Source organism: Erythrolamprus reginae, chromosome 9, assembly GCF_031021105.1.
Source record: "Erythrolamprus reginae isolate rEryReg1 chromosome 9, rEryReg1.hap1, whole genome shotgun sequence".
Lineage (NCBI taxonomy): Eukaryota > Metazoa > Chordata > Lepidosauria > Squamata > Dipsadidae > Erythrolamprus > Erythrolamprus reginae.
Window position 1 is genome coordinate 38,877,789 of NC_091958.1, and position 24,666 is coordinate 38,902,454.

The window sequence follows — 24,666 nt, forward strand, 5'->3', positions numbered from 1 at the left end:
TCCTTCCTAAGAAAGGGCCGCGGAGCCCTGGACCCCACCTGCCAGCCTCAAGGTCCCTGACACAAAGACCTCGATTGTCCTCCCATGAATGCCTTGGCTGTCTCTCGGGGCCGGGCAGGGCAAGCATCTCACTGGGGCCTGGCCAGCATCTCTCTGCAGCCCCCCCCCTTCCCTCCACCCACTGAGTAGTGTAGTTTCACCTCCACATGCCTCTGCCCAGGCTGGGAATCCAGGTTCACGGCTCAGCTGGCTCTCCTTGGGACATTCTTGAGTTTCTCACTGGACGCTCTGGGATTGGAAAGCCTCGACTCCGTCGGAGGAAAGGGGGATCCGGGATGGAGGAGCAGGCCGTGGCCCACCTCTCTCTCAGTGCAGTAAGTAGCCTTCCCTCCGCACCAAGTTTGCCCCCCCCCCAGGAAGCACTGCAGCCCCGATTTGCTGCCTGCAAATAAGGCTCCTGACTTAATGGTGGTGGGTGGATGGATGGATAGATGTAGGAAAGATAGATTAGATAGGTAGGTAGGAAGGTAGGTAGGTAGGAAGGTAGGAAGGTAGGTAGGTAGGCAGGTAGGCAGATAGATATATGAATAGGTAGATAGATGATGGATGGATGGGTAGGTAGGTAGGTAGGTAGGCAGATAGATGAATAGGTAGATGATGGATGGATGGATGGATGGATGGATGGATGGATGGATGGATGGATGGATAGATAGATGGCATGTATATACAGCTGCAGATTGAACTTTGCACAAAATTGGAAAACAGAAAATATGCCAACAGAACATAAGATACTAGAATGTGCAAAAATGAGTAAAATGACAATGGAATTCCAAACTGAACAGGGAAATTATTATATGGTATGGGGAAAATTATCCAATTGGATAGAGAAAAAACCAGAAATGAAAAAAACCAAACAAAATAAAAGAGGACAATGTAGAAAAGGCAATGTAAAAACAACTTTCTTTCAAAATGCACAAGTTTCCGTAAACTGCTTGTATGTATTGTGTGATGTGTCGACTTTTTGTATGTTTGTTTTTGTTTCAAAAAATTTGATAAAAATAATTTTAAAAAAAAGATGGATGGATGGACGGACGGACGGACAGATAGATAGATAGACAGATAGATAGATGATAGGATGGAGGAATGGATGGATGGATGGATGGGTAGATAGATGGATGATAGATAGATAGACAGAGAGAGGGAGAGAGATTAGGTATATGGATTAGATATATGGTAGATACAGATAATATATTTCATTTTTTAAGGGTACAAGAAGACTGTACAATGTATAGACTACTTACATGCTGTGGCCAAAATGGGACAAATTTCTCTAACTGTTGGAGACACCTATAGCTTTTGGAAGCTTGCACATCAAGCAAATTGATTAGAGATTACAGCACGAGAGATTAGTCTACATTATCTTACATAATTCTGATAACATAAACGGAGGAGATAAGCTGCTCCCACGCTGTGGTGATCACACCGCTCAAAAATAAGTGTGCGTTCTCTTCATTGCTCAATCAGCTGGTCCCCAGAATGTCGTTACACACAATGGTTATGGATGAAACCAACAATGGAATCTAGGCTCTTTTTTTGAGGACTAATTTTCCCTTTTCCTCTGTTTAGGAAAAGCCCCCTCCAGCAGAATCCCACAGGCCCTCCAGGATATTTGGGGCCATCCTCTCTATTATGTTGACCTGTGGAATTATCTGCATCACAGTGGCAGCGACGGTCAGCTTCACCCAGGTTTCGCCCAAGGTAAGAGTTCGCCTTTTGCCAGAGGGCCCTTAGCCCCGATTCTCAATTTTTATGCAGGGCTAGCTGAAAATGTTCTCTCCATCTGAGCAAGATGTGGCTGCGGCCAGAAGTGGGCTGCTAAGGTGACACGTGCTCACCCCCATGGCTCTGAGTGCTAGCGGAGTCCAGCGCAATGATGCCACTGGCCAGGTGGAGAAATTGTATGTGGACACATAGGTGCGCCTGTGACCTGCGTGTCCGCATGTGATTTCGCTAACTGCCCAGGTGCAGTAGCATTATTGCACTGGACTCTGCTAGCACTCAGAGCCACGGAGGTGAACACTTGTCACCGTTCCCCCTTAGCGACCCACCTCTGGCTGCAGCCCTGCAAAGAACATGCTGGAGTCATTCTCAGTTTGAAGAATGTTAATTCCATTAATCATGTTAATTCCACTTTATAATGCCTTGGTAAGGCCACACTTGGAATACTGCATTTAGATTTTACAATGGGAAAAGGATGTGGAAACTCTAGAAAGAATGCAGAGGAGGGCAACCAAGATGATTAGGGCAGCGTTTCCCAACAGGTGTGCCGCGGCACACTAGTGTGCCGCGAGACATGGGCAGGTATGCCGTGAAGCTTCTAGGGAAACTCCAGCTGGGCGGGACGCTGCCGGCGCAAACCTGCTGGGCCCCACAGGAGGAAGGCAGGAAAAAGGAGAGCTTAATTCTTCTGTTCCGCGTAAGGAGCTGGGCGTTGGAGTTTGGGATGGGGAGCGATGAAAGTGCAGAGGCCGGCTCCGCGGCTGCCCCCACCCCCCAGTGCCTCCGCTCCCCTCGCGCCCCTGGCTTCTCAGCGCTGACGCCCGCCCGCCCGATCTGCCCCTTTCTCCAGCTCCTCCCGCAGTGGTGGCTGCAACGGCAGCGAGCGCTCGGAGAAAACCTTCTCACAGCGGAGGTCGGAGAAGGTTCTTTGGAACGTCGGGGGTGCGTGCGCGCGCACGCCCTATCCCCCAGCCAGCCTACCCAGAAAAAGCTTTGCCGGCCTCCGCAGAGAAGAAAGGAAGAGAGGGAACAAGAGAGAGAAGGAAAGGAAGAGAGAGAAAGAGATAGCAAGAGAGACAGAATGAGAGAGAGAGGAGAAAGAAAGAAAGAAAGAAAGAGACAGCAAGAGGGGGGAAGGAGGGAGAGAGAAAGAGCAAAAGACAGGAAGGAAGGAAGAGAGAAAGAAAGAGATAGCAAGAGAGACAGAATGAGAGAGAGAGAAAGAAAAAGAAAGAGAGACAGCAAGAGGGGGGAAGGAGGGAGAGAGAAAGAGAACAAAAGAGAGAGGAAGGAAGGAAGAGAGAAAGAAAGAGATAGCAAGAGAGACAGAATGAGAGAGAGAGAGAAAGAAAGAAAGAAAGAAAGAAAGAAAGAGACAGCAAGAGGGGGGAAGGAGGGAGAGAGAAAGAGCAAAAGACAGGAAGGAAGGAAGAGAGAAAGAAAGAGATAGCAAGAGAGACAGAATGAGAGAGAGAGAGAAAGAAAAAGAAAGAGAGACAGCAAGAGGGGGGAAGGAGGGAGAGAGAAAGAGCAAAAGAGAGAGGAAGGAAGGAAGAGAGAAAGAAAGAGATAGCAAGAGAGACAGAATGAGAGAGAGAGAAAGAGAAAGAAAGAGAGACAGCAAGAGGGGGGAAGGAGGGAGAGAGAAAGAACAGAAGAGAGAGGAAGGAAGGAAGAGAGAAAGAAAGAGATAGCAAGAGAGACAGAATGAGAGAGAGAAAGAAAGGAAAGAAAGGAAAGAAAGAAAGAGACAGCAAGAAGGGGAAGGAGGGAGAGAGAAAGGGATGGAGAGAAAGAGGGAGGGAGAGAGAAATAGAGCGAAAGGGAGGAAGAGAGATTTTTTTTGTCCAAACTCCCCCCCCCCCCCGCTCAATGTTCCCCAGGATTTTGAAAATGTGAATAATGTGCCGCGGCTCAAAAAAGGTTGGGAAACACTGGATTAGGGGACTAGAGGCTTATAAAACATATAAATAACAGTTGCAGGAACTGGGCATGGCTAGTTTAAGGAAAAAAAGGACCAGGTGAGACGTGATAGCAGCCTTCCAATATCTCAGGGGTTGCCACAAAGAAGAGGGAGTCAAACTATTCCCCAAAGCACTTGACAAGAAGCAATGGGTGGAAGATGTTGGATAACCATCTGTCTGAAGTAGTGTAGGTTCCTGCTTGAGCTGGGGGTTGGATTAGAAAACCTCCAAGGTCCTTTCCAACTGTGTTGTTGTTGTTGTTGTTAATATCATCATCATCATCATTATCATCATTATTTTGAAGAATGGAAAATATACTGCTCAAAAAAATAAAGGAAACACTCAAATAACACATCCGGCATCTGAATAAATGAAATATTCTCATTGAATACTTTGTTTTGTACGAAGTTGAATGTGCACAACAGAATGTGAAATTGATTGTCAATCAGTGTTGCTTCCTACGTGGACAATTTGATTTCACAGAAGTTTGATTTACTTGGAGTTATATTGTGTTGTTTAAGTGTTCCCTTTATTTTCTGAGCAGTGTAGTTAGAATGGTTTCTGTTTAAGAATGTAGCAGCTGGAAGAGCCGCCCCGAGTCTTCGGAGAGGGGCGGCATACAAATCTAATAAATTATTATTATTATTATTATTATTATTATTATTATTATTATTTTAAAAAAGCATATTTCTTTTATCCTATCTTTATATTTTTTGTAAATAACTCAAAACACCAAGAATGCATTCTTCCTCCTCCTATAACAACCTCCCCCATAACAACCTATTAGGTGGGTTGGGCTGAGAGTGAGTGACTGGCCCATAGCTACAGCTGGCCTTCATGTCTAAGGCAGGATTAGAACTCACCACCTCTTGAGTCTTGGCTCCTAGGCCAGCACCTTCATTACTGCACCAAACTGGCTCTTTCCTCCTATTATTTTCCACAGTCGTTACATTTGTATAAAAGCAAATTTCCCCACCAAATTGTATTGATGATACTAGAGGTATATCATCATCCATGGAAAAATGTAGAAGACGATAGAGTTGAAGGGGCCTTTTGAGGCTGTCAGGTCCAACCCCCTGTTCAGGGCAGGAATCCAAAATCAGTCAACCCATGTGAAGGGCAGCCCCTCCTCACGACCCTCCTTGATAATTGGCTGCCCTGTCAAACTGCTCTTAATAGCAATATAGTGATGCCTCGTCTTACGAACTTAATTCGTTCTGTGACCAGATTCGTAAGTAGAAAAGTTGATAAGATGAATCAACTTTCCCCATAGAAATCCATGTAAAAGCAAATAATGCATGCAACCCCATCCCAAAGGTCACCCCTTTTGCCTTCCACCACTGGGAATCCCCGCCTCTGGACTTCTGTTGCTAGCCAAAGCGCTGGGATTTCCCTGAGCCTCCCCTTGCTGGGATTCAAAGCAGTGCCGGCAAAAATGAAGGGAATCCCAGCCAGGGGAACCTCAGGGAAATCCCAGCAATGCAAGAACGGGCGCTTCGGCTGGCAATGGAAGTCCGGAGGCGGGGATTCCCAGTGAGGAGAGGCTCAGGAAAATCCCAGCGCTTTGGCTGGCAATGGAAATCCAGAGGTGGGGCATCCCAGCGGCAGTGGCTCGGGTTTGTAAGGTGAAAATAGTTCAGAAGAAGAGGCAAAAAATCTTAAATACCGGGTTCATATCATGAAATGTTTGTATGAAGAGGGGTTTGTAAGACGAGGTATCACTGTATACTGCTTCACAGTGCTTCACAGCCCTCTTTAAGCGATTTACAGAATCAGCATAATTGTCCCCAACAATCTGGGTCCTCATTTTACCCACCTCGGAAGGACAGAAGGCTGAGTCAACTTTGAGCTTGGTGAGAATCGAACTGCCAAATTACAGGCAGCTGGCAGACAGCAGAAGTAGACTGCAGTATTGCATTCTAACCACTGTGTCGCCATGACTCATTAATCATATAATACCACTGAAGTCTATGATTGCTCACGCAGAGAGTCAAGGCCTTGTGACTCTGGACACACCAAGAACTGAGGATGCCCCTCTACTACACAGCCATCCATACTCGTCTCATCTCTCCCTTATTGCATAAATACCTAGGCGTGTAGGACAATTCTACACACATACACCCGCTTTCACATAGCAATCCTGCTATGGTATGTAATGTTGCCAGGATGTGCGCAGGAGTGCTTAAAATTTGTGGGATGACGGTCCAAGCCATAAATTAGACTTAATGAGCATCTAATTTGCCACACTAGAGTGCTCTGTAATTTGATATAGAAGTCTTCCACATATAAACCGTTACGCTCCCCTACTCCTCAATTTTTAGACTCATTTTAAAAAATTGTTTATTTATTTATTTATTTATTTATTAGATTTGTATGCCGCCCCTCTCCGAAGACTTGGAGCGGCTCGCAACAAGAATACAAAACAAAAATCCAATGATTAAAACAGGAAAACAGTTAAAAACCCTTGATTTAAAAACACTCATACAACCCAAACAAACCATACATAAAACGGAGCGGCCGAGGGGAATCAATTTCCCCATACTTGGCGGCAAAGGTGGGTTTTTAGGTGTTTACGAAAGGCAAGGAGGGTGGGGGCAGTCCTAATCTCCGGGGGGAGTTGATTCCAGAGGGTCGGGGCCACCACAGAGAAGGCTCTTCCCCTGGGTCCCGCCAGACGGGATGTACACCTTTTCTTTTTTAATGTATTTCCTTGCTTCTTCTAGAATTCTTTTTTTTAAAACTGTGATACACTTTAATTGACTGTTCCCCAAATGTTTTATGCTGGTCCTTTAGAAAAGGAAATAGAATATAATTCTTTATTGGCCAAATGTGTTTGGACACACAAGGAATTTGTCTTTGGTGCAGATGCTCTCAGTGTTGCCAAGAATCATAAGATACAACACTTAATGATAGTCCAGATACAAATAAGCAATCGAATCATATTAGGAACCAGTCAATATAAACCATAAGGACACAAGCAACAAGTTACAGTCATAAATGGGAGGAGGTGGGTGACAGGAACAATGAGAAGATTAATAGTAATAGTAATGCAACCTTAGCGAATAGTTTGACAGTGTTGAGGGAATTATTTGTTTAGCGGAGTGATGGCGTTCAGGAAGAAACTGTTCTGGTGTCTAGTTGGTATGCAATGCTCTATAGCAGTGTTTCCCAACCTTGGCAACTTGAAGAGACCTGGACTTCAACTTCCAGAATTCCCCAGCCAGCATTCGCTGGCTGGGGAATTCTGGGAGTTGAAGTCCAGATCTCTTCAAGTTGTCAAGGTTGGGAAATACTGCTCTATAGTGTCGTTTTGAGGGTAGGAGTTGAAGCAGTTCGTGTCCAGGATGTGAGGTGTCTTTAAATGCTTTCACAGCCCTCTTTTTGACTGTTGTGTTGTGTTATTGTAGCCTCTTTCTCAGGTAATGCGACTAAACTTCCAGAATCGCCCGGGATCCTCAATGAACCAGTCCATAGTGATCAGCAAGGCCAAGAAAACCATCACCTACTACATCACCTCTTCCAGTAACCAAAGCACCGCCATTTTGTTTGACTGCAAGAATGTGAGCACGCACTGGGCTGCCTTTCCCAGTTAAAGGGGAGAAAGTGTGTCTACCTATGATTGTGTCTGTTTCATAGGGATGTGCAGAAAAGAGGCACGTTCTATGACTAGCAGGGTCCCCAAACTCGGCCAATTTAAGACTTATTTATTGTGTTTATTATTTATTTACTTATTTATTTACTGTGTTCAGTTCTAGAGACCTCACCTACAAAAAGAGATGGATCAAATTGAACGGGTCCAAAGATGGGCTACAAAAATGGTGGAAGGTCTCAAGCATAAAACTGATCAGGAAAGACTTCATGAAATCAGACTATATAGTCTGGAGGACAGAAGGGAAAAGGGGGGACATGATCGAAACATTTAAATATGTTAAAGGGTTCAATAAGGTTCAGGAGGGAAGTGTTTTTAATAGGAAAGTGAACCCAAGAACAAAGGGGCACAATTTGAGGTCAGTTTGGGGAGAGATCAGAAGCAACATGAGAAAATATTATTTTACTGAAAGAGTAGTAGACTCTTGCAACAAACTTCCAGCAGACATGGTTGGTAAATCCACAGGAATTCAATTTAAACATGCCTGGGGTAAACACATATCCATCCAAGATAAAATAGTATAAGGGCAGGAAATAGTATAAGGGCAGACTAGATGGACCATAAGGTCTTTTTCTGCCATCAATCTTCTGTCTGTCTGTCTGTCTGTCTGTCTGTCTGTCTGTCTGTCTGTCTATTTATTTATTTTATATGCCGCTCACTCCAAACGGACTCTGAGAGGCTAACAATCAGAATAAATACAACAACAATAAAAACAGTTAAAATCTAATAATAAAAAACAATAATAACAATAATATAAAAAACATACATAGTTACAATCAGCCTAATTCCAGGCCTGCCGGAAAAGCCAGGTCTTAACGGCTTTCCGGAAAACCACTAGGGTGGAGATAATGCGGATCTCTGGAGGCAGTAGGTTCCAAAGAGTTGGAGCCACCACAGAGAAGGCTCTTCTCCGAGGTCCCGCCAGCCGACATTGTTTGGCAGACGGGACCTGGAGAAGGCCGACTCTGTGGGCCCTTACTGGCCACACGAGGTATGAGGGAGGAGGTGGTCCCATAAATAGTCTGGCCCTGAACAATTTAGGGCTTTAAAGGTGATAACCAACACCTTGAATTGTGTTTGGAGACCAACTGGCAACCACATAAAGTTGGAGTAATACGGGTGTACCTTGTCACATCCGTAATAGCACGCGCTTCTGCATTCTGCACCAGCTGAAGTCTCCGAATCCTCTTCAAGGGTAGCCCTATGTAGAGCACATTGTAACTTGCAGACTTCAACTCCCAGAATTCCCCAGCGGCCTCCTTATAAAGAAAACAAGACTTGCTGCTCATTGGACCCTCCCGGAGACACAAGTGAACTTTGGGTGTCCCAGACTTGAGAACCTCGCCTGATCCCCAAACCCCCAGAAACTGGGAGAACCCCAAAAACCTTTTTCCGTTCCCCACATCTGCAGCATATTTGAAGGATAGAGATGCTGAGATCGGTTTCCAGTGATGCTGCCGGGAAGGTCATTTACTGCAGAAGTCTCCAAACTCGGCCACTTTATGACTTGTGGACTTCATCTCCCAAAATTCTCCAGCCAGCTGGGAGTTGAAGTTCTGCAAGTCTTAAAGTGACCAAGTTTGGAGACCCCCCCAATTAAATCTTCCAGAAAAGGAGACAGTTTGACTCTGGTGACCCTTCCAATTATAGTGGCACCTCTACTTACTAACTTAATTCGTTCCGTGACCAGGTTCTTAAGTAGAAAATTTTGTAAGAAGAAGCAATTTTTCCCATAGGAATCAATGTAAAAGCAAATAATGCATGCGATTGGGAAAACCATAGGGAGGGTGGAGGCCCTGTTTCCTCCCAGGAGATTCCTAGAGAGGCCCCACGGAGGCTTCTCCCTGCCTTTTCTGGCCCTGTTTCCACCCAGGAGATTCCTAGGGAGGCCCCACAGAGGCTTCTCCCCGCCTTTTTCGGCCGTTTCCTCCCAGGAGATTCCTAGAGAGGCCCCATGGAGGCTTCTCACCTTTTCCAGCCCTGTTTCTTCCCAGGAGATTCCTAGAGAGGCCCCACAGAGGCTTCTCCCCATCTTTTCTGGCCGTTTCCTCCCAGAAGATTCCTAGATTGGCCCCACAGAGACTTCTCCCCACCTTTTCCAGCCCTGTTTCCTCCTAGGAGATTCCTAGAGAGCTCCCAGGGAGGCTTCTCCCTGCCTTTTCCGGCCCTGGCTCCAGGTGACTAGCAGGCGCGGACGCATGTCCAATGTGCGCATGCACATGTCCGAGCGAGATTTGAGTTCCGCACATGCGCAGGAAGCCAAATCTCCCAAGTGGACACGTGGGTGTGCCATTTTCTTGGTTTCTGTATGTGCGCAAAAGCACAACAAAATGCCAAAAATTGCCGTGCATGCGTGTCCTCTCACAAAAATTTGCTTCCCACGCATGTGCAGAAGCCCAAACTCATCCACCGGCCAATCACCCAGAGTTATGCGCACAGGTCCATTTTCACTACCGGTACGATGGCATCCACCGCCCCAGTAGCAACCCAATACTGGAAGAGTCTCCCCCATGATTGGGTTGAGGTCTGGTGTAACCCCACGGGGAAGCCATGCAATCCTTTCCACTCTTCCCAGTAAGATCTGGGAACATCATTAGCACCTGGAAAGAAACAGTCTGAGCAATGGAAAAAAACCATGAATGTTTAAAATACAATAAAGTTGGGTAAAATAAAGGGAATTTGGATAAATAAGTTAAAATGCAGTATAATATGCTAAAATTGAGTAGCAAAACATGAGAATATCACTCATGCAAAGGATTATATTAAACAAACGTAAGGTACTGATATAAAATATTCTTAATTGATCTCCTTTGCATGCCCCCACAATATGTTCTATAAAACGTATTCTCATCTCAACAGCCCTGACTATAAACTTAACGGTTCTAGAAACTACATACTGTATACATATAGCGTTTCTACAAATGGCGTTTTATGCACAGGCTGGCCTGCCATTTGCGAGGCGCGTTTCCAAACAGGCTGTGGATCTCTGCTCTAATGGTCCTCATGTTTTTCCTGGTTCTCTGCGCAGGGATACGTCTGCTATAAGCTGTCGGGCCACAGCAATTGTTACCTGAAGAGGATGAATGCCCAGGATCAGGAGGCTGCCCAGGCTGCGTTCAACCTATCCAAGCACAAGGTGAGTGCCTGCAACAGCCTAGCCCAGGGGTCCTCAAACTTGGCAACTTTAAGACTTGTGGACTTCCACTCCCAGAATTCTCCAGCCAGCTATGCTGGCTGGAGAATTCTGGGAGTTGAAGTCCACAAGTCTTAAAGTTGCCAAGTTTGAAGAACTCTGGCCTAGCATGAGAAGAATCTAGCCAGTAGTGGAGAACCTTTATTGGTTCACGTGCATGTGCTAGCATGTGTTCATGTGGCTACACACATTCCCTCCCACACACACACATGTGCACCCCCTGCGCTGCCCCTGTGCATGCACATAATCCTCCCCCCCCGGTCTCCATACATGCACAGAGGCCCTTTTGGGCAAACCAGAAGTTCAGAAAAACAGACTTCCGGTTTGCCTATTGTGCTGTTTTTTGCACTCTGGAGCTGTCAGGGAAGCTTCCTGAAGCCTTCAAAGTGCGAAAAACAGCACAATGGGAAAACCGGAAGTCTGTTTTTCCAAACTTCTGGTTTTCTCATTGGGTGGTTTTTTTGCATTCCGGGGTTTCAGGGAAGCTTGGCCTTCCCCAAGGCCGAAAATCAGCTGGCTAGGAGCTGGGATAGGGTAATGCCTCATGTATCCTTGGATTCCTGCGGCATGCATGCCATAGGTTCTCCATCACGGATCTAGCTGATGTTGTGTCGGAGGCAGGAATGCATGTTGTTGGGGAAGGCACATATTTATTTATTTATTCATTCATTCATTCATTCATTCATTCATTCATTCATTCATTCAATTTTTATGCCGCCCTTCTCCTTAGACTCAGGGTGGCTTACAACATGTTAGCAATAGCACTTTTTAAAAACAGAGCCAGCCTATTGCCCCCACAATCCGTGTCCTCTTTTTACCCACCTCGGAAGGATGGAAGGATGAGTCAACTTTGAGCCGGTGATGAGATTTGAACTGCTGACCTACAGATCTACAGTCAGCTTCAGTGGCCTGCAGTACTGCACTCTACCTTCTAAGCCACCCTGGCTCATTTTCTTTCCTTCCTTCCTTCCTTCCTTCCTTCCATCCATCCCCTTCTTCTCTCTTTCAGCATGAGGGCTGCCTCCATGGGGCAAGGTACCCTCTCTTGCCAGGCATCTTTGGGTGCAGGGGAAGGCTAGTCTCCCAATCTCCAACAGGCATCTCTGGGGCACTAAATAGGAGAAGGCTGGTATAGCCGAAGGGCACAAGGCATCCTGTTTCCTTCTCCAAAAGTTAATTAATCACCCCATTAATCAGTTCCAACTGGCCTCAGTGGCTGAACTCCCTCCAGGCTGTGTTTTTTAAAAAGCACAAAAACACAAACGCCATTAAAAACAGGTATAATGCAGCTTTTAGTAGGTTGGTGGGGAGATTTCTGATTAGCTGTCAAAGCAAGATGACCTTCCATGCACAGGAAGAGTTATGTCTCAGAATGTCAGATGCGTGTTCTCAGGATCAATGCACAAATCTCATGGTTGCCTCAAGGGCTTATTTTGCAAGCTGCTGCTAGTAACCCAACCAGCTGGTGGCTTCCGTTTCCTCATTCTCTTTTCTGAGCTGGTGAGACACTTTTAACTCTCTCCAGGGCTTGCTCTCAGTTATTACAACATAATAACAGAGTTGGAAGGGATCTGGGAGGTCATCTAGTCCAACCCCAAGCGCAAGGAGGAGATCCTATAACATTTCAAGACAAAGGGCTGTCCAGTCTTTTGTTGAAAGCTTCCAGTGATGGAGCACCCACAACATCTGGTGGCAAGTAGTTCCACTGGTTAATCCCCAAAAGTGGTGTGTCCGATGGCTCCCCAATCTAGCCTACCCATTGCTTGTTCCTTAGCCGGGATATGATGATCAATTATTCCCCCTAATCAGTGGTGGGTTCCTACTGGAACGGTAATGGATGCAAAAGTTGAGCTTGCGCACCCAGCTTTGGGTATCTTGCGTGCGTGCATGTCCCAGCATGTTCTTGCTTCTGTACATGTGCAGGAAGCAAAAATCTCCTGAGGGGATGCGCATGCGAGAGATATTTCGGTGGTTTTTTTGTATCTACGCATGCACACAAGCTAAAACACGCTGGATGCGCACGGAGCAATCTGCCCCTTCCCCTAATGCAGGGGTAGGCAAAGTTGGCTCTTCTCTCACCTGTGGACTTCAACTCCCAGAATTCCTGAGCTAGCATGATTGACTCAGGAATTCTGGGAGTTGAAGTCCACAAGTCATAGAAGAGCCAATTTTGCCTATCCCTAGGCTAGTGGAGTTGAGGGGCTAGCAGAGGGGTAGGCAAAGATGGCTCTTGTATGATATGTGGACTTCAACTCCCAGAATTCCTGAGCTAGCATGACTGGCTCAGGAATTCTGGGAGTTGAAGTCCACAAGTCATAGAGGGGCCAACTTTGTCTACCGCTGCCTTAATGGAAGAAGCAATAGATCACATTCTGGGGGTTGGCAACTCATGGCTGGCTTTGGGTGAATTCCCGTCAGCGAAAACAAAGCTGCATTGTCCTAAATGCTGCTGCCCCTGCAGGAGTCGGACCGAGGGGGGCGCAAAGCGTTGGAGGGCAGAGGTCCGATTACAGGAAGACAGAAGGTTCTCTTTACTGCAAATGTCAGAAGGAATCTGGCTGGAGGACTCAGGTTTCTGCTCTGCCCAGTCAGGAGCTGGCATTCCTCACCAACGCGGTTAAGCCGCCTTCGGGGACAGAGAGGGAAGGGGGGGGGGAATGCAGGGCACATTCTCACACGTCCCACCCCCTGGATATCCAGCTCCTTAGGGTGGCCTTAGGACACGGGTGTCAAACTCAATTTTATTGAGTGCCGCATCAGGGCTGTCAGTCTTAAAATGGGTGAACAGTGTGGTCAGGCGGTAGGGAAAGCGAGTAGAATGCTTGGCTGCATAGCTAGATGTATAACAAGCAGGAAGAGGGAGATTGTGATCCCACTGTATACAGTGCTGGTGAGACCCCATTTGGAATAATACTGTGATCAGTTCTGGAGACCTCACCTACAAAAAGATATGGATCAAATTGAACGGGTCCAAAGACGGGCTACAAAAATGGCGGAAGGTCTTCAGCATAAAATCTATCAGGCAAGACTTCATGAACTCCATCTATAGTCTGTCTAGAGCAGTGTTTCCCAACCTTGGCAACTTGAAGATATTTCCCATTCGCTGGCTGGGGACTCCTGGGAGTTGAACTCCAGATACCTTCAAGTTGCCAAGGTTGGGAAACACTGGTCTAGGACAGAAGGGAAAGAGGGGGATTTATTATCAAAACATTTAAATATGTTCAAGGGTTCAATAAGGTTCAGGAGGGAAGTGTTTTTCATAGGAAAATGAACACAAACACAAGAAAATGAACACAAGAACAATCTGAGGTTAGTTGGGGGAAAGATCAGAAGCAACATGAGAAAAAATTATTTGACTGAAAGAGTAGTAGATGCTTGGAACAAACTTCCAGCAGATGTGGTTGGTAAATCCACAGGAAATGAATTTAAACATGCCTGGATAAACATATATCCATCCTAAGATATAAGGGCAGACTAGATGGACCATGAGGTCTTTTTCTGCCGTCAGTCTTCTGTGTTTCTATGTTTCTAGGGCTGTGGTTGACCTCAGGGAGGGGCTGGGCGAGCATGGCCAATGTCAGGGTTCCAGGTAACATCCAAATTTAAATCAAAGCTCCAATTTATTTGCAGAACCATCCTGGCACCTCCACTGGGAAACCCCGATCTGAGCTCCCCACCCAATTGAAAATTCACATCCCTTGTCCCCCCCCCCGTCCCCCCCCCCAAAATGTGTCACATTGCCCAAATCAGATTGTGCCAGAGTGGCAAGTCCTCCTTCCGCTTCCGCCCAGGTGGGTGGTGGTAGGGTGACCTTGAACCACTCGAGAGAATGCTTTGTTGCTGCATCTGTTCCCTCATGAAAAACACCCCTCCAAAGTTCCCATAAGCATCAAGCCTTCTACAGACAGTGTGGCTAGCCCTTGATTTATCCCCAAGTTCTGCACCGGCTTGACAGTCAATTGGGTGGGTGTGTCCACCATGACACCACACCCCCAAATTGCTAGCAAGTTTCAGATCAGATTAACAAGACTCGGAAGGGACCTTGCAAGTCTTCAAATCCAGGGGTAGGCAAAGTTGGCTCTTCCATGACATGTGGACTTCAACTCCCAGAATTCCTGAGCCAATCATGCTAGCTCAGGGACTCTGGGAGTTGAAGTCCACATGTCATTTGAAGAGCCAACTTTGCCTGCCCCTGATCCAGTCCAACCTTCCTGCCCAAGTAGGAGATCCTTTACATATGCCTCTACCTAGGATTGAACTCACCACCTCCTGATCAGAGGTCTTCAAAGTTGGCAACTTTTAAGACTTGTGGACTTCAACTCCCAGAATTCTCCAGCCAGTGGGTGAATTTCTGGGAATTGAAGTCCACAGGTCTTCCATTGGCTAACTTTGGAGACTCCCCCTTGGGGCTGCAGTCTAGACCAGGGATGGCGAACCTTGTTTTGGTTCGTGGGCCAAAGGGTGTGTGTTCTGGGTGTGCTAGCATGTGTCTACGTGCCCACTCCCCTTCCCTCCCCTGCACACATGCACACCCAACCTGTGCTGCCCCCTGCACATGCGCACAGGCCTTTCTGAAGCCTGGTAAGGGAGGAGGAAATGCCCAAGCAGACAAACCAGAAGTTTGGAAAAATGCACTTCAGCTTCTCTGAACCTTCCGGAGTGCACAAAAACAGCACAACAGCAAAATGGAAGTGCATTTTTCCCGATTTTTTTTTTTTTTTTTTTGCCTCTGGGGCTTCCTGGAAGCTTTTGTCCAGTGGACAAAACAGCCTTTCCCAAGGGCAAAAATCAGTTGACGCGTGTGCGCATGCACGCTGGAGCCGAAACATGGCAAAGTGGTGCCATAGGTTTGCCATCACAGGCCTAGAGCAGTGATGGGGAACCTATGGCACAAGTATCAAAGGTGGCATGTGGAGCCATATCTTGTAATCAACGGTTTTTAACTGTTTTGCTTTTTTAGTCATTGGATTTGTATTTTGTATTCTTCTTGTGAGCCGCTCCAAGTCTTCGGAGAGGGGCGGCATACAAATCTAAATAATAATAATAATAATAATAATAATAATAATAATAATAATCTGCAGTCACTGGAGCTTTTACCCTAGCTCAGCTCCAACGTGCATGTGTGTGCCAGCCAGCTGATTTTTGGCTCCCAGAGGCTCTGGGAGGGTGTTTTTGGTTTCAGGGAGCTTCCGAAGGATGGGGACGGTGTTTTTACCCACCCTCAACTCCAGGGGAGCCTTTAAAGCCCGGGGAAGGCGAAACACGAGTCTATTGGGCCCACCAGAAGTTGGGAAACAGGCCATTTCCAGCCTCCAGAGGGCCTCTGGGTGGCGGGGGAAGCTGTTTTTGCCTTCTCCAGGCATTGAATTATGAATATTGGCATGTGAATGTGCGATAGCACAAACTCACACTCTTTCGGAACCCGAGGAAAAAAAGGTTCACCATCACTGGCCTAGACAGTACTCCCAGGGCTATTCTGGCCTTTAAACAGTTGGGGAAAGCAGCATGTAAACAATGCAGGCAGACTCCTTGGGGGATGCCAGGCAGGCAGAGGGGTCTTGGTACCCACTGGCTGCCTCTTTCAGGAAGTGCTTTCCATAGTGCAGTGGCCTGGAATGGGGACCCTGCAGGACGCAGAGGTTGAGTGGGCCAGCCTGTTCCTGGAGCCGTGCTGAGGTGCCTTCACCATCCTTCTTTTCTCTGCCAGGAGGATCCCCCGCTGCTTCCCAGCCATGCTTCCCAATACTACCAAGAATTCCTGGGTGTTGTGCCAGGGAGCCTGGTGCAGCCGGTGGAGGCAGGAGAGGCTGCCCGGACTCTGTGTCAGCAGGTGCCCATCCGCTGGGTTAAGAAGAAAGATGGTAAGTTAAGGGGGGCCAAGGCCCCCACCCAGGGCTGGTCTCTGCTCCCTTTGAGTGAAGCTGAACCAGAACTCCCCCAGTGCCAGTCAGCCATGCCAAGGCGGGTGTTGGTTCCTTTTATGTCCAATGGACTTCAACTCCCAGAATTCCTTTTATGGCCAATGGACTTCAACTCCCAGAATTCCTGAGCCAGTGTGGTCAGGTTACACAATCCAGTCTTGCACAGTTAAATCAGTCAAAAATGCCCAATACATATACAATACTACAAGCCTTACACGCTGTTCTTACTAGAGCAGTCACAATGAAACAACACAAAATGAGCAGGAAAGATGAAATGTTTGCCACGGGGGCAGGAGGGGGGAGGTCCATGTGTGGAGCCTCAGAGGTCTAGAGCAGTGTTTCCCAACCTTGGCAACTTGAAGATATCTGGACTTCAACTCCCAGAATTCCCCAGCCAGCATTCGCTGGCTGGGGAATTCTGGGAGTTGAAGTCCAGATATCTTCAAGTTGCCAAGGTTGGGAAACACTGCTCTAGAGGGTCTTAAAATCAAAACAGTTTGGAGGGGGCTCCTCCAGATCCCAAAGAGGAGCAGCTGCCATTGCAGCCTGTCCCTGTCAAACATGTATAGCTTATATCCAAAGGACTCTGTGGCCCGCCCACCACAAAACCCCCTTTCTACACACTTGTTGCTCCTTACAGATCCTCCAAAGCAGCGGCTCATCTACCTGTGCATTGACATCTGCTTCCCGAACAACGTCTGTGTCTCCATCTGTTTCTACTACCTCCCCGAGTGAAGAAGGTCCACAGAGCTTCCGGGGTTCGGCTCAGCTGTCCTTGAACCGGATCAGAACCTGAGGTCCCATCCCTCGTGCTCGGCCCAAATCCTCCAACCTCAAAAGAGAGAGCCTTCCATTCTCATTCAGGACTCTGGACCAGCCAGAAGAAAAACAACAAGAACTCCACTACTTGGTCATCTTGTGCTCGCCACTATATATATATACATACATATATACATACATTTATGAAGTTTGTCGCTTTCAACCGTCAATCGCTTTCAACTGTCACATGTAAATAATTGTTTCTGATAGAAGCAGCTTTATGATGAGGTCAGATCTATACAAGCATTATGTGAAAAATCAATCCTTCTTTTCTAAAAAAAATAACCCATTATGTACTGGATTCTCTGATTTGGGATGTGAGCATGTTGGGTTAGAGCAGGTCTTCAACCTTGGCAACTTTAAGACTTCAACTCCCAGAATTCTCCAGCCAAATTCTGTCTCTGTTCTTTTACTCTTTTATTTTGGGGTGGGGGGGGGGGTGTCTTTTTGAAATTCCCTTTCTATTTCTATTTTATTAAATTCATTATTTAATTTAAATTAAGTACAAGGGATTGACACTAAACCTAATATTTGGGCAGATCAGAGTCCCTTAAGAATAATCTGGAAAGAGAAGGAGAACTAGATGGGCAATGAATCAATTGATATATCTAAGATATAGAGTACAGGGGGTCCTCGACTTACGATGTTGATCTGTTCCTACGGTGGATCGTAAGCCGAATTTCGGTGTAAGTCGGGATCTTCCTCCATTTCGCTCTAACGCTGTCTCGTCTGATTCCCCCCAACCCTGTAGCATGGCCAGCTACACTAAAGCTTGATTTGAGCTTTGAATACGCAAATTTGCATGGCCTCGCTGCCCCTGGGTCGCCACATCATGACGTCACCGCGGTGACTAAAAAATTGCCTGCTTGCTAAAGCGCTTCATTCATGCCTTCTTCCAACCCCCGCAGTTCAGGAAGCACCGGAACCGGCGAATGCCAGCAATTCCGAAGCCTGCTGCCAAAATTTGGGGCAGTGAGAGCAAACCAAGCGAGCGCAGTGTGGCAGGAGGAGGGGGCCGGTTTCGTGTCATAACCATGAAGCATCGTAAGTCGGGGAGGGTGTAACCCAGGGACCTCCTGTATTGAGACATGCTAGAAAGGGAGCCAAGAATATATTTTAAGAACGAGGAAACATTATTACAAAGCCTCTGGGATACAACAAAAGCCTTTATACATTCTTGGCAAGCAAAAATAAAATATTTCAACAAGAGGCCTTATTGGGATGAATTAAATAAAATGGAAATGGACTTGGGCGTCGTCCTCGATCCACAGATGACCTTGGAAGGGGGACGTTCGCCTGGGTGCGCCAGTTGCGGCCCTACTTGGACGGGGAGTCTACTCAGTCACTTATGCCCTTATCACTTCGAGGTTCAATTACAACGATGCTGTCTCAATGGGGCTAACCAGATTAATTATGGGACCGCCTTCTGCCTCATACATCCCAGCGGCCAGTCAGGTCCCACAGTCGGCCTTCTCCAGGTCCCATCAGCCAGGCAATGTGGTCAGGCGGGCCTAGGGGAAGAGCCTTCTCTGTGGTGGTCCCGGCCCTTGGAATGAGCTCCCCCCAAAGGTTTGTACTGTCTCTACCCTCCCTGTCTTCTGTAAAGTTTTAAAGGCCCATCTCTGCTGGCAGGCCTGGGGCCACTGAAAATTTAATACCTTGCCCCGCCCAATGAATGAGTGTCGGAAGCATGATAGCTGAATCTGTTTGGTTGGTTTTTAACTATGGGGATTTTTAGTCGTAATTTTATATAGATTTCTATCATGTGTATATTACTTGTTGTAAGCCGCCCCGAGTCTCAGGAGAAGGGTGGCATAGAAATCGAATAAATAAATTGCAAAAAAATCCCTTCCCCCAAATAATAGAGTAAAACCCCCCCAAAGAAACACAGAATGGTGGCTGGAGAATTCTGGGAGTCCACAAGTTTTCCAGTTGCCAGGTTTGAAGAAGACCTCTGGGTTAGAGAGAGACTTCGGCCCTGAAGGTTTGGTTCAACCTCTTCTCTTCAGCCAGATGAGCCAGCATGGGGAAGGGAGGGCACCCTGTTCAGTGGCAGCCTTTCTCCCTTGGCCTGCCTGGTCCTGGCTGGACAGGAGGCAGAGCGCATAAGCAGCCTGGAGTCAAGTGCCTGCTCCCAAATGAAGTCCAGGGAGGGGGGGAGGAGAGGGGCAGAAAAGGGGCCCTTGGGAAGGACATCCAGCTCACCCCAGGGCACAGGAGGCTCTCTCTAGAGACAGCCAAGACAAGGAAACCCATCCCTGCCCTCCTTCAAAATCTTCTCTACCAGCTCCATCCTGGTTTTAAGCAGCACTTGCCAACTAAACCAAAGGGCAGAGAGTGCGGCCTCGGCTGAGTTCGACCAGAGCCACCCCCTCCACACAGATGGAGGCTGCTTAGGTGGAACGGTGACGTGTGCTCGCCCCCCGTGGCTCTGAGTGCTAGCGGAGTGCTAGCGAAATCGCGTATGGACACGCAGGGGTGCCTCTGGCCCAGGTGCCGTAGCAGAATTGCGGTCGACTCCGCTAGCACTCAGAGCCACGGAGGGTGAGCACACGTCACCGTTCCACCTTAGCAGCCCACCTCTGCCTCTGCAGGAAGAAGCAGTGGCTGATGGGTCCCACAGGAATCTTCTCCTCTGCCCGGAAGGCAGGCCGGATGGTAAAGAGGTGCCGTCCCAAGCTCGCTCCTCAGCCCAAGACGCTGTCATTGAACGCCAGGCAGACGACCGCCTTTTGATGCCCGCTGTATTCTCGCTTGATCTCCCCCGTCTCCACGCACCAGAGCCTGGCTAAGTTGTCTGACGAGGCTGCAGGGGGGAGAGAGAGTTCAGGGGAGCAGCACCCAGAAAGGAGAAAGAGACAGAAACAGAGACACAGAGAGAGACAGAGAGAGGGACAGAGAGAGAGACACAGACACAGGGACACAGACAGACACAGACACAGAGAGAGACAGAGAGAAAGTGACAGAGACAGACACAGAGAGAGAAAGAGACAGATGGAAAGAGAGACACAGAAACAAAGAGAGACACACACAGAAAGAGAGACGGAAAGAGAGACAAAGACAGGGAAAGAAAGACACACAGAGAGAGACAGACAGGGAAAGAGACAGAGACACAGAGAGAGAGAGACAGAGAGAGGGAAAGAGACAGAGAGAGAGAGAACCAAATTTAATTGGATTTAATTGGATTTGTATGCTGCCCCTCTCCGAGGACTTGAGGTGGCTCACAGCATATATAAAAACAGGACAATAGTGTAAATCCAATTAATACTACAATTTAAAAAATTAAAAGAAAAACTTATTGACCAAACATTCAACAATCATACTTAAGCATTCAGTGGTCAGGGGGAATCTAAAAGTCCCAAACCTGGCAGCAAAGATGAGTTTTTAAGCTCTTTCGGAAGGCAAGGAGGGTGGGGGCAGTGCAAATCTCTGGGGGGAGCTGATTCCAGAGGGTTGGGGCTCCCACAGAGAAGGCTCTTCCCCTAGGTCCCGCCAGCCGACATTGTTTGGTTGACGGGACTCTAAGGAGGCCAACTCTGTGGGACCTCACCGGTCGCTGGGATTCGTGCGGCAGGGGGCAGTCTCAGAGATAATCTGTTCCTGTGCCATGTAGGGCTTTATATGAACCAAAGTCTGACCATTTCTCTTAAAACAGGACTCTCCGAACTTGGCAACCTTTTAAGACTTGTGAACTTCAACTCCCAGAATTCCGCAGCCAGATTGAGTGATTGATTCATACATTCATTCATTCCGATTTGTATGTCACCCAACTGGGCGGCTCACAACCAAAGAATAAAACATAGATGTAACATTGAAACCCCTTAAAAAACAATAAACAATTTTAAACCAACGAAACAGTTAAAAAACCCATACATGTCATTAATTTGCTGGCTGGGGAATTCTGAGAAGTTGGAAGTTGCCAAATTTGGAGACCGCGGCTCTCGAAGGGTCCAAGCCAGAGGTGGGCTGCTAAGGTGGAATGGTGATGTATGCTCGCCCCCCATGGCTCTTGAGTGCTAGCAGAGTCCAGCGCAATGACGCTACCACACCTGGGCAGGTAGCAAAATCACGCACAGACACACAGAGGTGCCCATGGCTCAATTTGCAAGTCAGGGACTGCTTGTACTTCTCTAGGAAGATCAGGAGGGCTCAAAATGCTATTTGGATATTTATATTTTAGGCAAAAGAGAAAAGGGGCAGGTGGTGCTCTTCCCTGCTCCAGGAATGGCCACCCAAGAGCAACTTCCTTGCCCAGGCGGGCTCCACCCTTCTCACCAACAAAATGCACAGGCACAGTGGTACCACACTCAATAGTAGTAACTGTTGAGAGGAATCTTGGAGTCCCAGTGCACAACCATTTAAATATGAGCCAGCAGTGTGCAGCAGCTGCCAAAAAAAGCCAACACAGTTCTGGGCTGCATTAACAGAGGGATAGAATCAAGATCGTGTGAAGTGTTAATACCACTTTATAAGGCTTTTGTAAGGCCTGAGTACTGCATTCAGTTTTGGTTACCGTGATGTAAAAAGGGCGTTGAGACTCTAGAGTGCAGATAAGAGCAACAAAGAGAATTAGGGGACTGGAGGCTAAAACATATGATGAACAGTTGTAGGAACTGGGTGTGCCTAGTTTAATGCAAATAAGAACCAGGGGAGACATGATAGCAGTGCTCCAGTATCTCAGGGGTTGCCACAAAGAGGAGGGGATCAAGCTAGTCTCCAAAGCACCTGAGGGTAGGACAAGAAGCAATGGGTGGAAACTAAACAAGGGGAGAAGTAATTTAGAACTAAGGAGACATTTCCTGACAGTCAGAACAATTAATCCAGAGAACTGCTTCCCTCCAGAAGTTGTGAATGCCCCAACACTGGAAGTTTTTAAGAAGATGTTGGATAACCATTTGTCTGAAATGGTGTACAGTGATCCCCCGGTTATTGCGTCCCCGACCATTGCGAACAGGGTACTTCGCTATTTTTCAACCCGGAAGTCAAAATACCATCTACGCATGCGTGCCGGGCACGCATGCGTAGATGGCAGCGGCTTCCCTGGGTCTTCCCCCTCTTGCTGGCGTCAGCGAGGAGTTTCCCAACCGCCCACACAAACTCCTCGCTGCCGCTCGCCCGCCCTTCGCCTGCCCACGCCGTTCGCTCCCCCCTCTTGCTGTCGGGAGGGCGAGAAGCCCTCCCCAGCACCCGCTCGCCCGCCCTTCGCCCTGGCGGAGAAATTCCAGCCCCCACCTGGTCCCGCCCGATCCTCCTCCCTGAGGCAGCTCGCCCTCCCATGGCCGCTTCCTCCACCCTCTATTGCAAGCCTCTCTCCTCCCATATTCTGCCCCCCCTCCCAGCTTCCAAGCCGCATTCGCCTTCCTCCGCCACCACCAGCATCCAGCTCCCGGCCAAGCAGCCAGGAAAGCCGAGCCGGGCGTGGCGGAGAACATCGGCGCGGGAGGCAGGAGACGGCCGCCGTCACCGCCATACGCGGCTCGGCTTCCCTGGCTGCTGCTCCGGTCGCCCGATCGTCTCCTGCCTCCCGTGCCGATGTTCCCTGCCAAGCCTGGCTCGGATTCCCTGGCTGCTTGGCCGGGGGGGGGGGCTCGGCCGAAAGGAGCTGGAGACGCAGAGCTGAACACACCCCTTCATCCCCAAAGGCCGGCCTTTTTGTCTGGGAAGGAAGATGACGTGCCGGTGGCACAGGGGCGAGGGGCGGGAGGCAAATCGCTGCGTCTCCAGCCCCTTTTGGCCGAGCCCCCCCCCTCCGGCCAAGCAGCCAGGGAAGCCGAACTGGGCTTGGCGGGGAACATCGGCACGGGAGGCAGCTTCTGCCGGACATGGGCAATGGGCGGGACAGAGAAGCGGGGAGAATCAGGAGGCTCCTTTGGCAGCTGGGGGCTGCCCTGCTTTGTTGTTTTGGCTGCAGCGGGTGCCAGGCAGCCTCCAGCCGCCAAAGGAACCTCCTGATTCTTCCCGCTTCTCTGTCCCGCCCATTGCCCGTGTCCGGCAGAAGCTGCTGCCTTATTGCTCTTTGCCGGCGGGATGCAAAGTGCTGGGGTGGGAGGGTGTCCAGCCCCCCCACCCATATGCTTCGCCTCCCGCCGGGCAAGAGCGCTCGGGTGGCAACTTCTTCTAGATACGGGCGATGGGCGGGACAGAGAAGCGGGGAGAATCAGGAGGTTCCTTTGGCGGCTGGAGGCTGCCTGTCACCCGCTGCAGCCAAAACAACAAAGCAGGGCAGCCCCCAGCTGCCAAAGGAGCCTCCTGATTCTCCCCGCTTCTCTGTCCCGCCCATTGCCCGAATCTAGAAGAAGCTGCCACCCGAGCGCTCTTGCCCGGCGGGAGGTGAAGCATTGGGGTGGGGGGGCTGTCAGGACACTCCCCCACCCCAGCACTTTGCATCCCGCCGGCGAAGAGCAATCAGGTGACGGAAGGCAGCCGCTTGGGCCGAGAGGAGCCGGCCTTGATCCGCCAACGCGCGCTACGATCTTCCGGGCCAGCCAGGCTCAGCGGATCAAGGCCGGCTCCTCTCGGCCCAAGCGGCTGCCTTCCGTCACTGAGCCTGGCTCGCCCGGAAGATCGTAGCGCGCGTTGGCTGCAGCGGCGAGCGATTTCGCCGCCGGTGCAGCCAACGCGCGCTACGATCTTCCGGGCCAGCCAGGCTCAGCGGATCAAGGCTGGCTCCTCTCGGCCCAAGCGGCTGCCTTGATCCGCTGAGCCTGGCTCGCCCGGAAGATCGTAGCGCGCGTTGGCTGCAGCGGCGAGCGATTTCGCCGCCGGTGCAGCCAACGCGCGCTACGATCTTCCGGGCGAGCCAGGCTCAGTGACGGAAGGCAGCCGCTTGGGCCGAGAGGAGCCGGCCTTGATCCGCCAACGTGCGCTACGATCTTCCGGGCCAGCCAGGCTCAGCGGATCAAGGCCGGCTCCTCTCGGCCCAAGCGGCTGCCTTCCGTCACTGAGCCTGGCTCGCCCGGAAGATCGTAGCGCGCGTTGGAGACAGGCTTTGAGTTTTGGCTGCGGGGCGAGGGAGTTAGGAAAGTCCTACTTCTCCCCCCGCAGCCAAAACTCAAAGCCTGTCTCCTGCTGCCCGGTTTAGCCAGGACACGAGCGGCGAAATGACTTGGAGGAATGGTTTCAGCTTCACATTCCTCCAAGTCATTTCGCCGCTCGTGTCCTGGCTAAACCGGGCAGCAGGAGACAGGCGGTGGGCTGGGAGCCGCAGGCGAAAGGAGCTCGGGCATTGTTCTCCGGACCCCGCCCGCAGCCTGGAGAGGGAAAGGGCCACCGCGAGGCTGAGCGGGCGGGGTCCGGAGAACAATGCCTGGCGCCGCGCTCCGATGCCCGAGCTCCTTTCGC

General features: G+C 49.2%; 2 protein-coding genes across 3 annotated transcripts in view; one reads left to right on the forward strand and one right to left on the reverse strand.

Moving 5' to 3' along the window:
• Window positions 1-18,532, forward strand: BRICD5 (BRICHOS domain containing 5). Its single transcript, XM_070760892.1, has 6 exons — window positions 1-374; window positions 1,627-1,758; window positions 7,151-7,303; window positions 10,421-10,528; window positions 16,293-16,446; window positions 17,147-18,532. The coding sequence occupies exons 1-6, from the start codon at window positions 207-209 to the stop codon at window positions 17,239-17,241; spliced, it is 810 nt and encodes a 269-aa protein (XP_070616993.1). The 5' UTR covers window positions 1-206; the 3' UTR covers window positions 17,242-18,532.
• MLST8 (MTOR associated protein, LST8 homolog) overlaps window positions 17,414-24,666 on the reverse strand; it is a 17,697-nt gene continuing 10,444 nt past the window's right edge. For both annotated transcript variants that reach the window (XM_070760889.1, XM_070760890.1), the window contains one exon: window positions 17,414-20,131. In XM_070760889.1, the coding sequence (XP_070616990.1) occupies window positions 20,013-20,131 (119 nt within the window). In that variant the 3' untranslated portion in view covers window positions 17,414-20,012. The remainder of the gene's footprint in view (window positions 20,132-24,666) is intronic.

Coding starts and splice junctions, on each gene's coding strand:
- BRICD5 (XM_070760892.1), top strand. CDS start 207: ATGCCTCTGCCCAGGCTGGGAATCCAGGTTCACGGCTCAGCTGGCTCT. Junction 375..1,626: donor CCCACCTCTCTCTCAGTGCA/GTAAGTAGCCTT, acceptor TCCTCTGTTTAG/GAAAAGCCCCCTCCAGCAGA. Junction 10,529..16,292: donor TCAACCTATCCAAGCACAAG/GTGAGTGCCTGC, acceptor TTTCTCTGCCAG/GAGGATCCCCCGCTGCTTCC.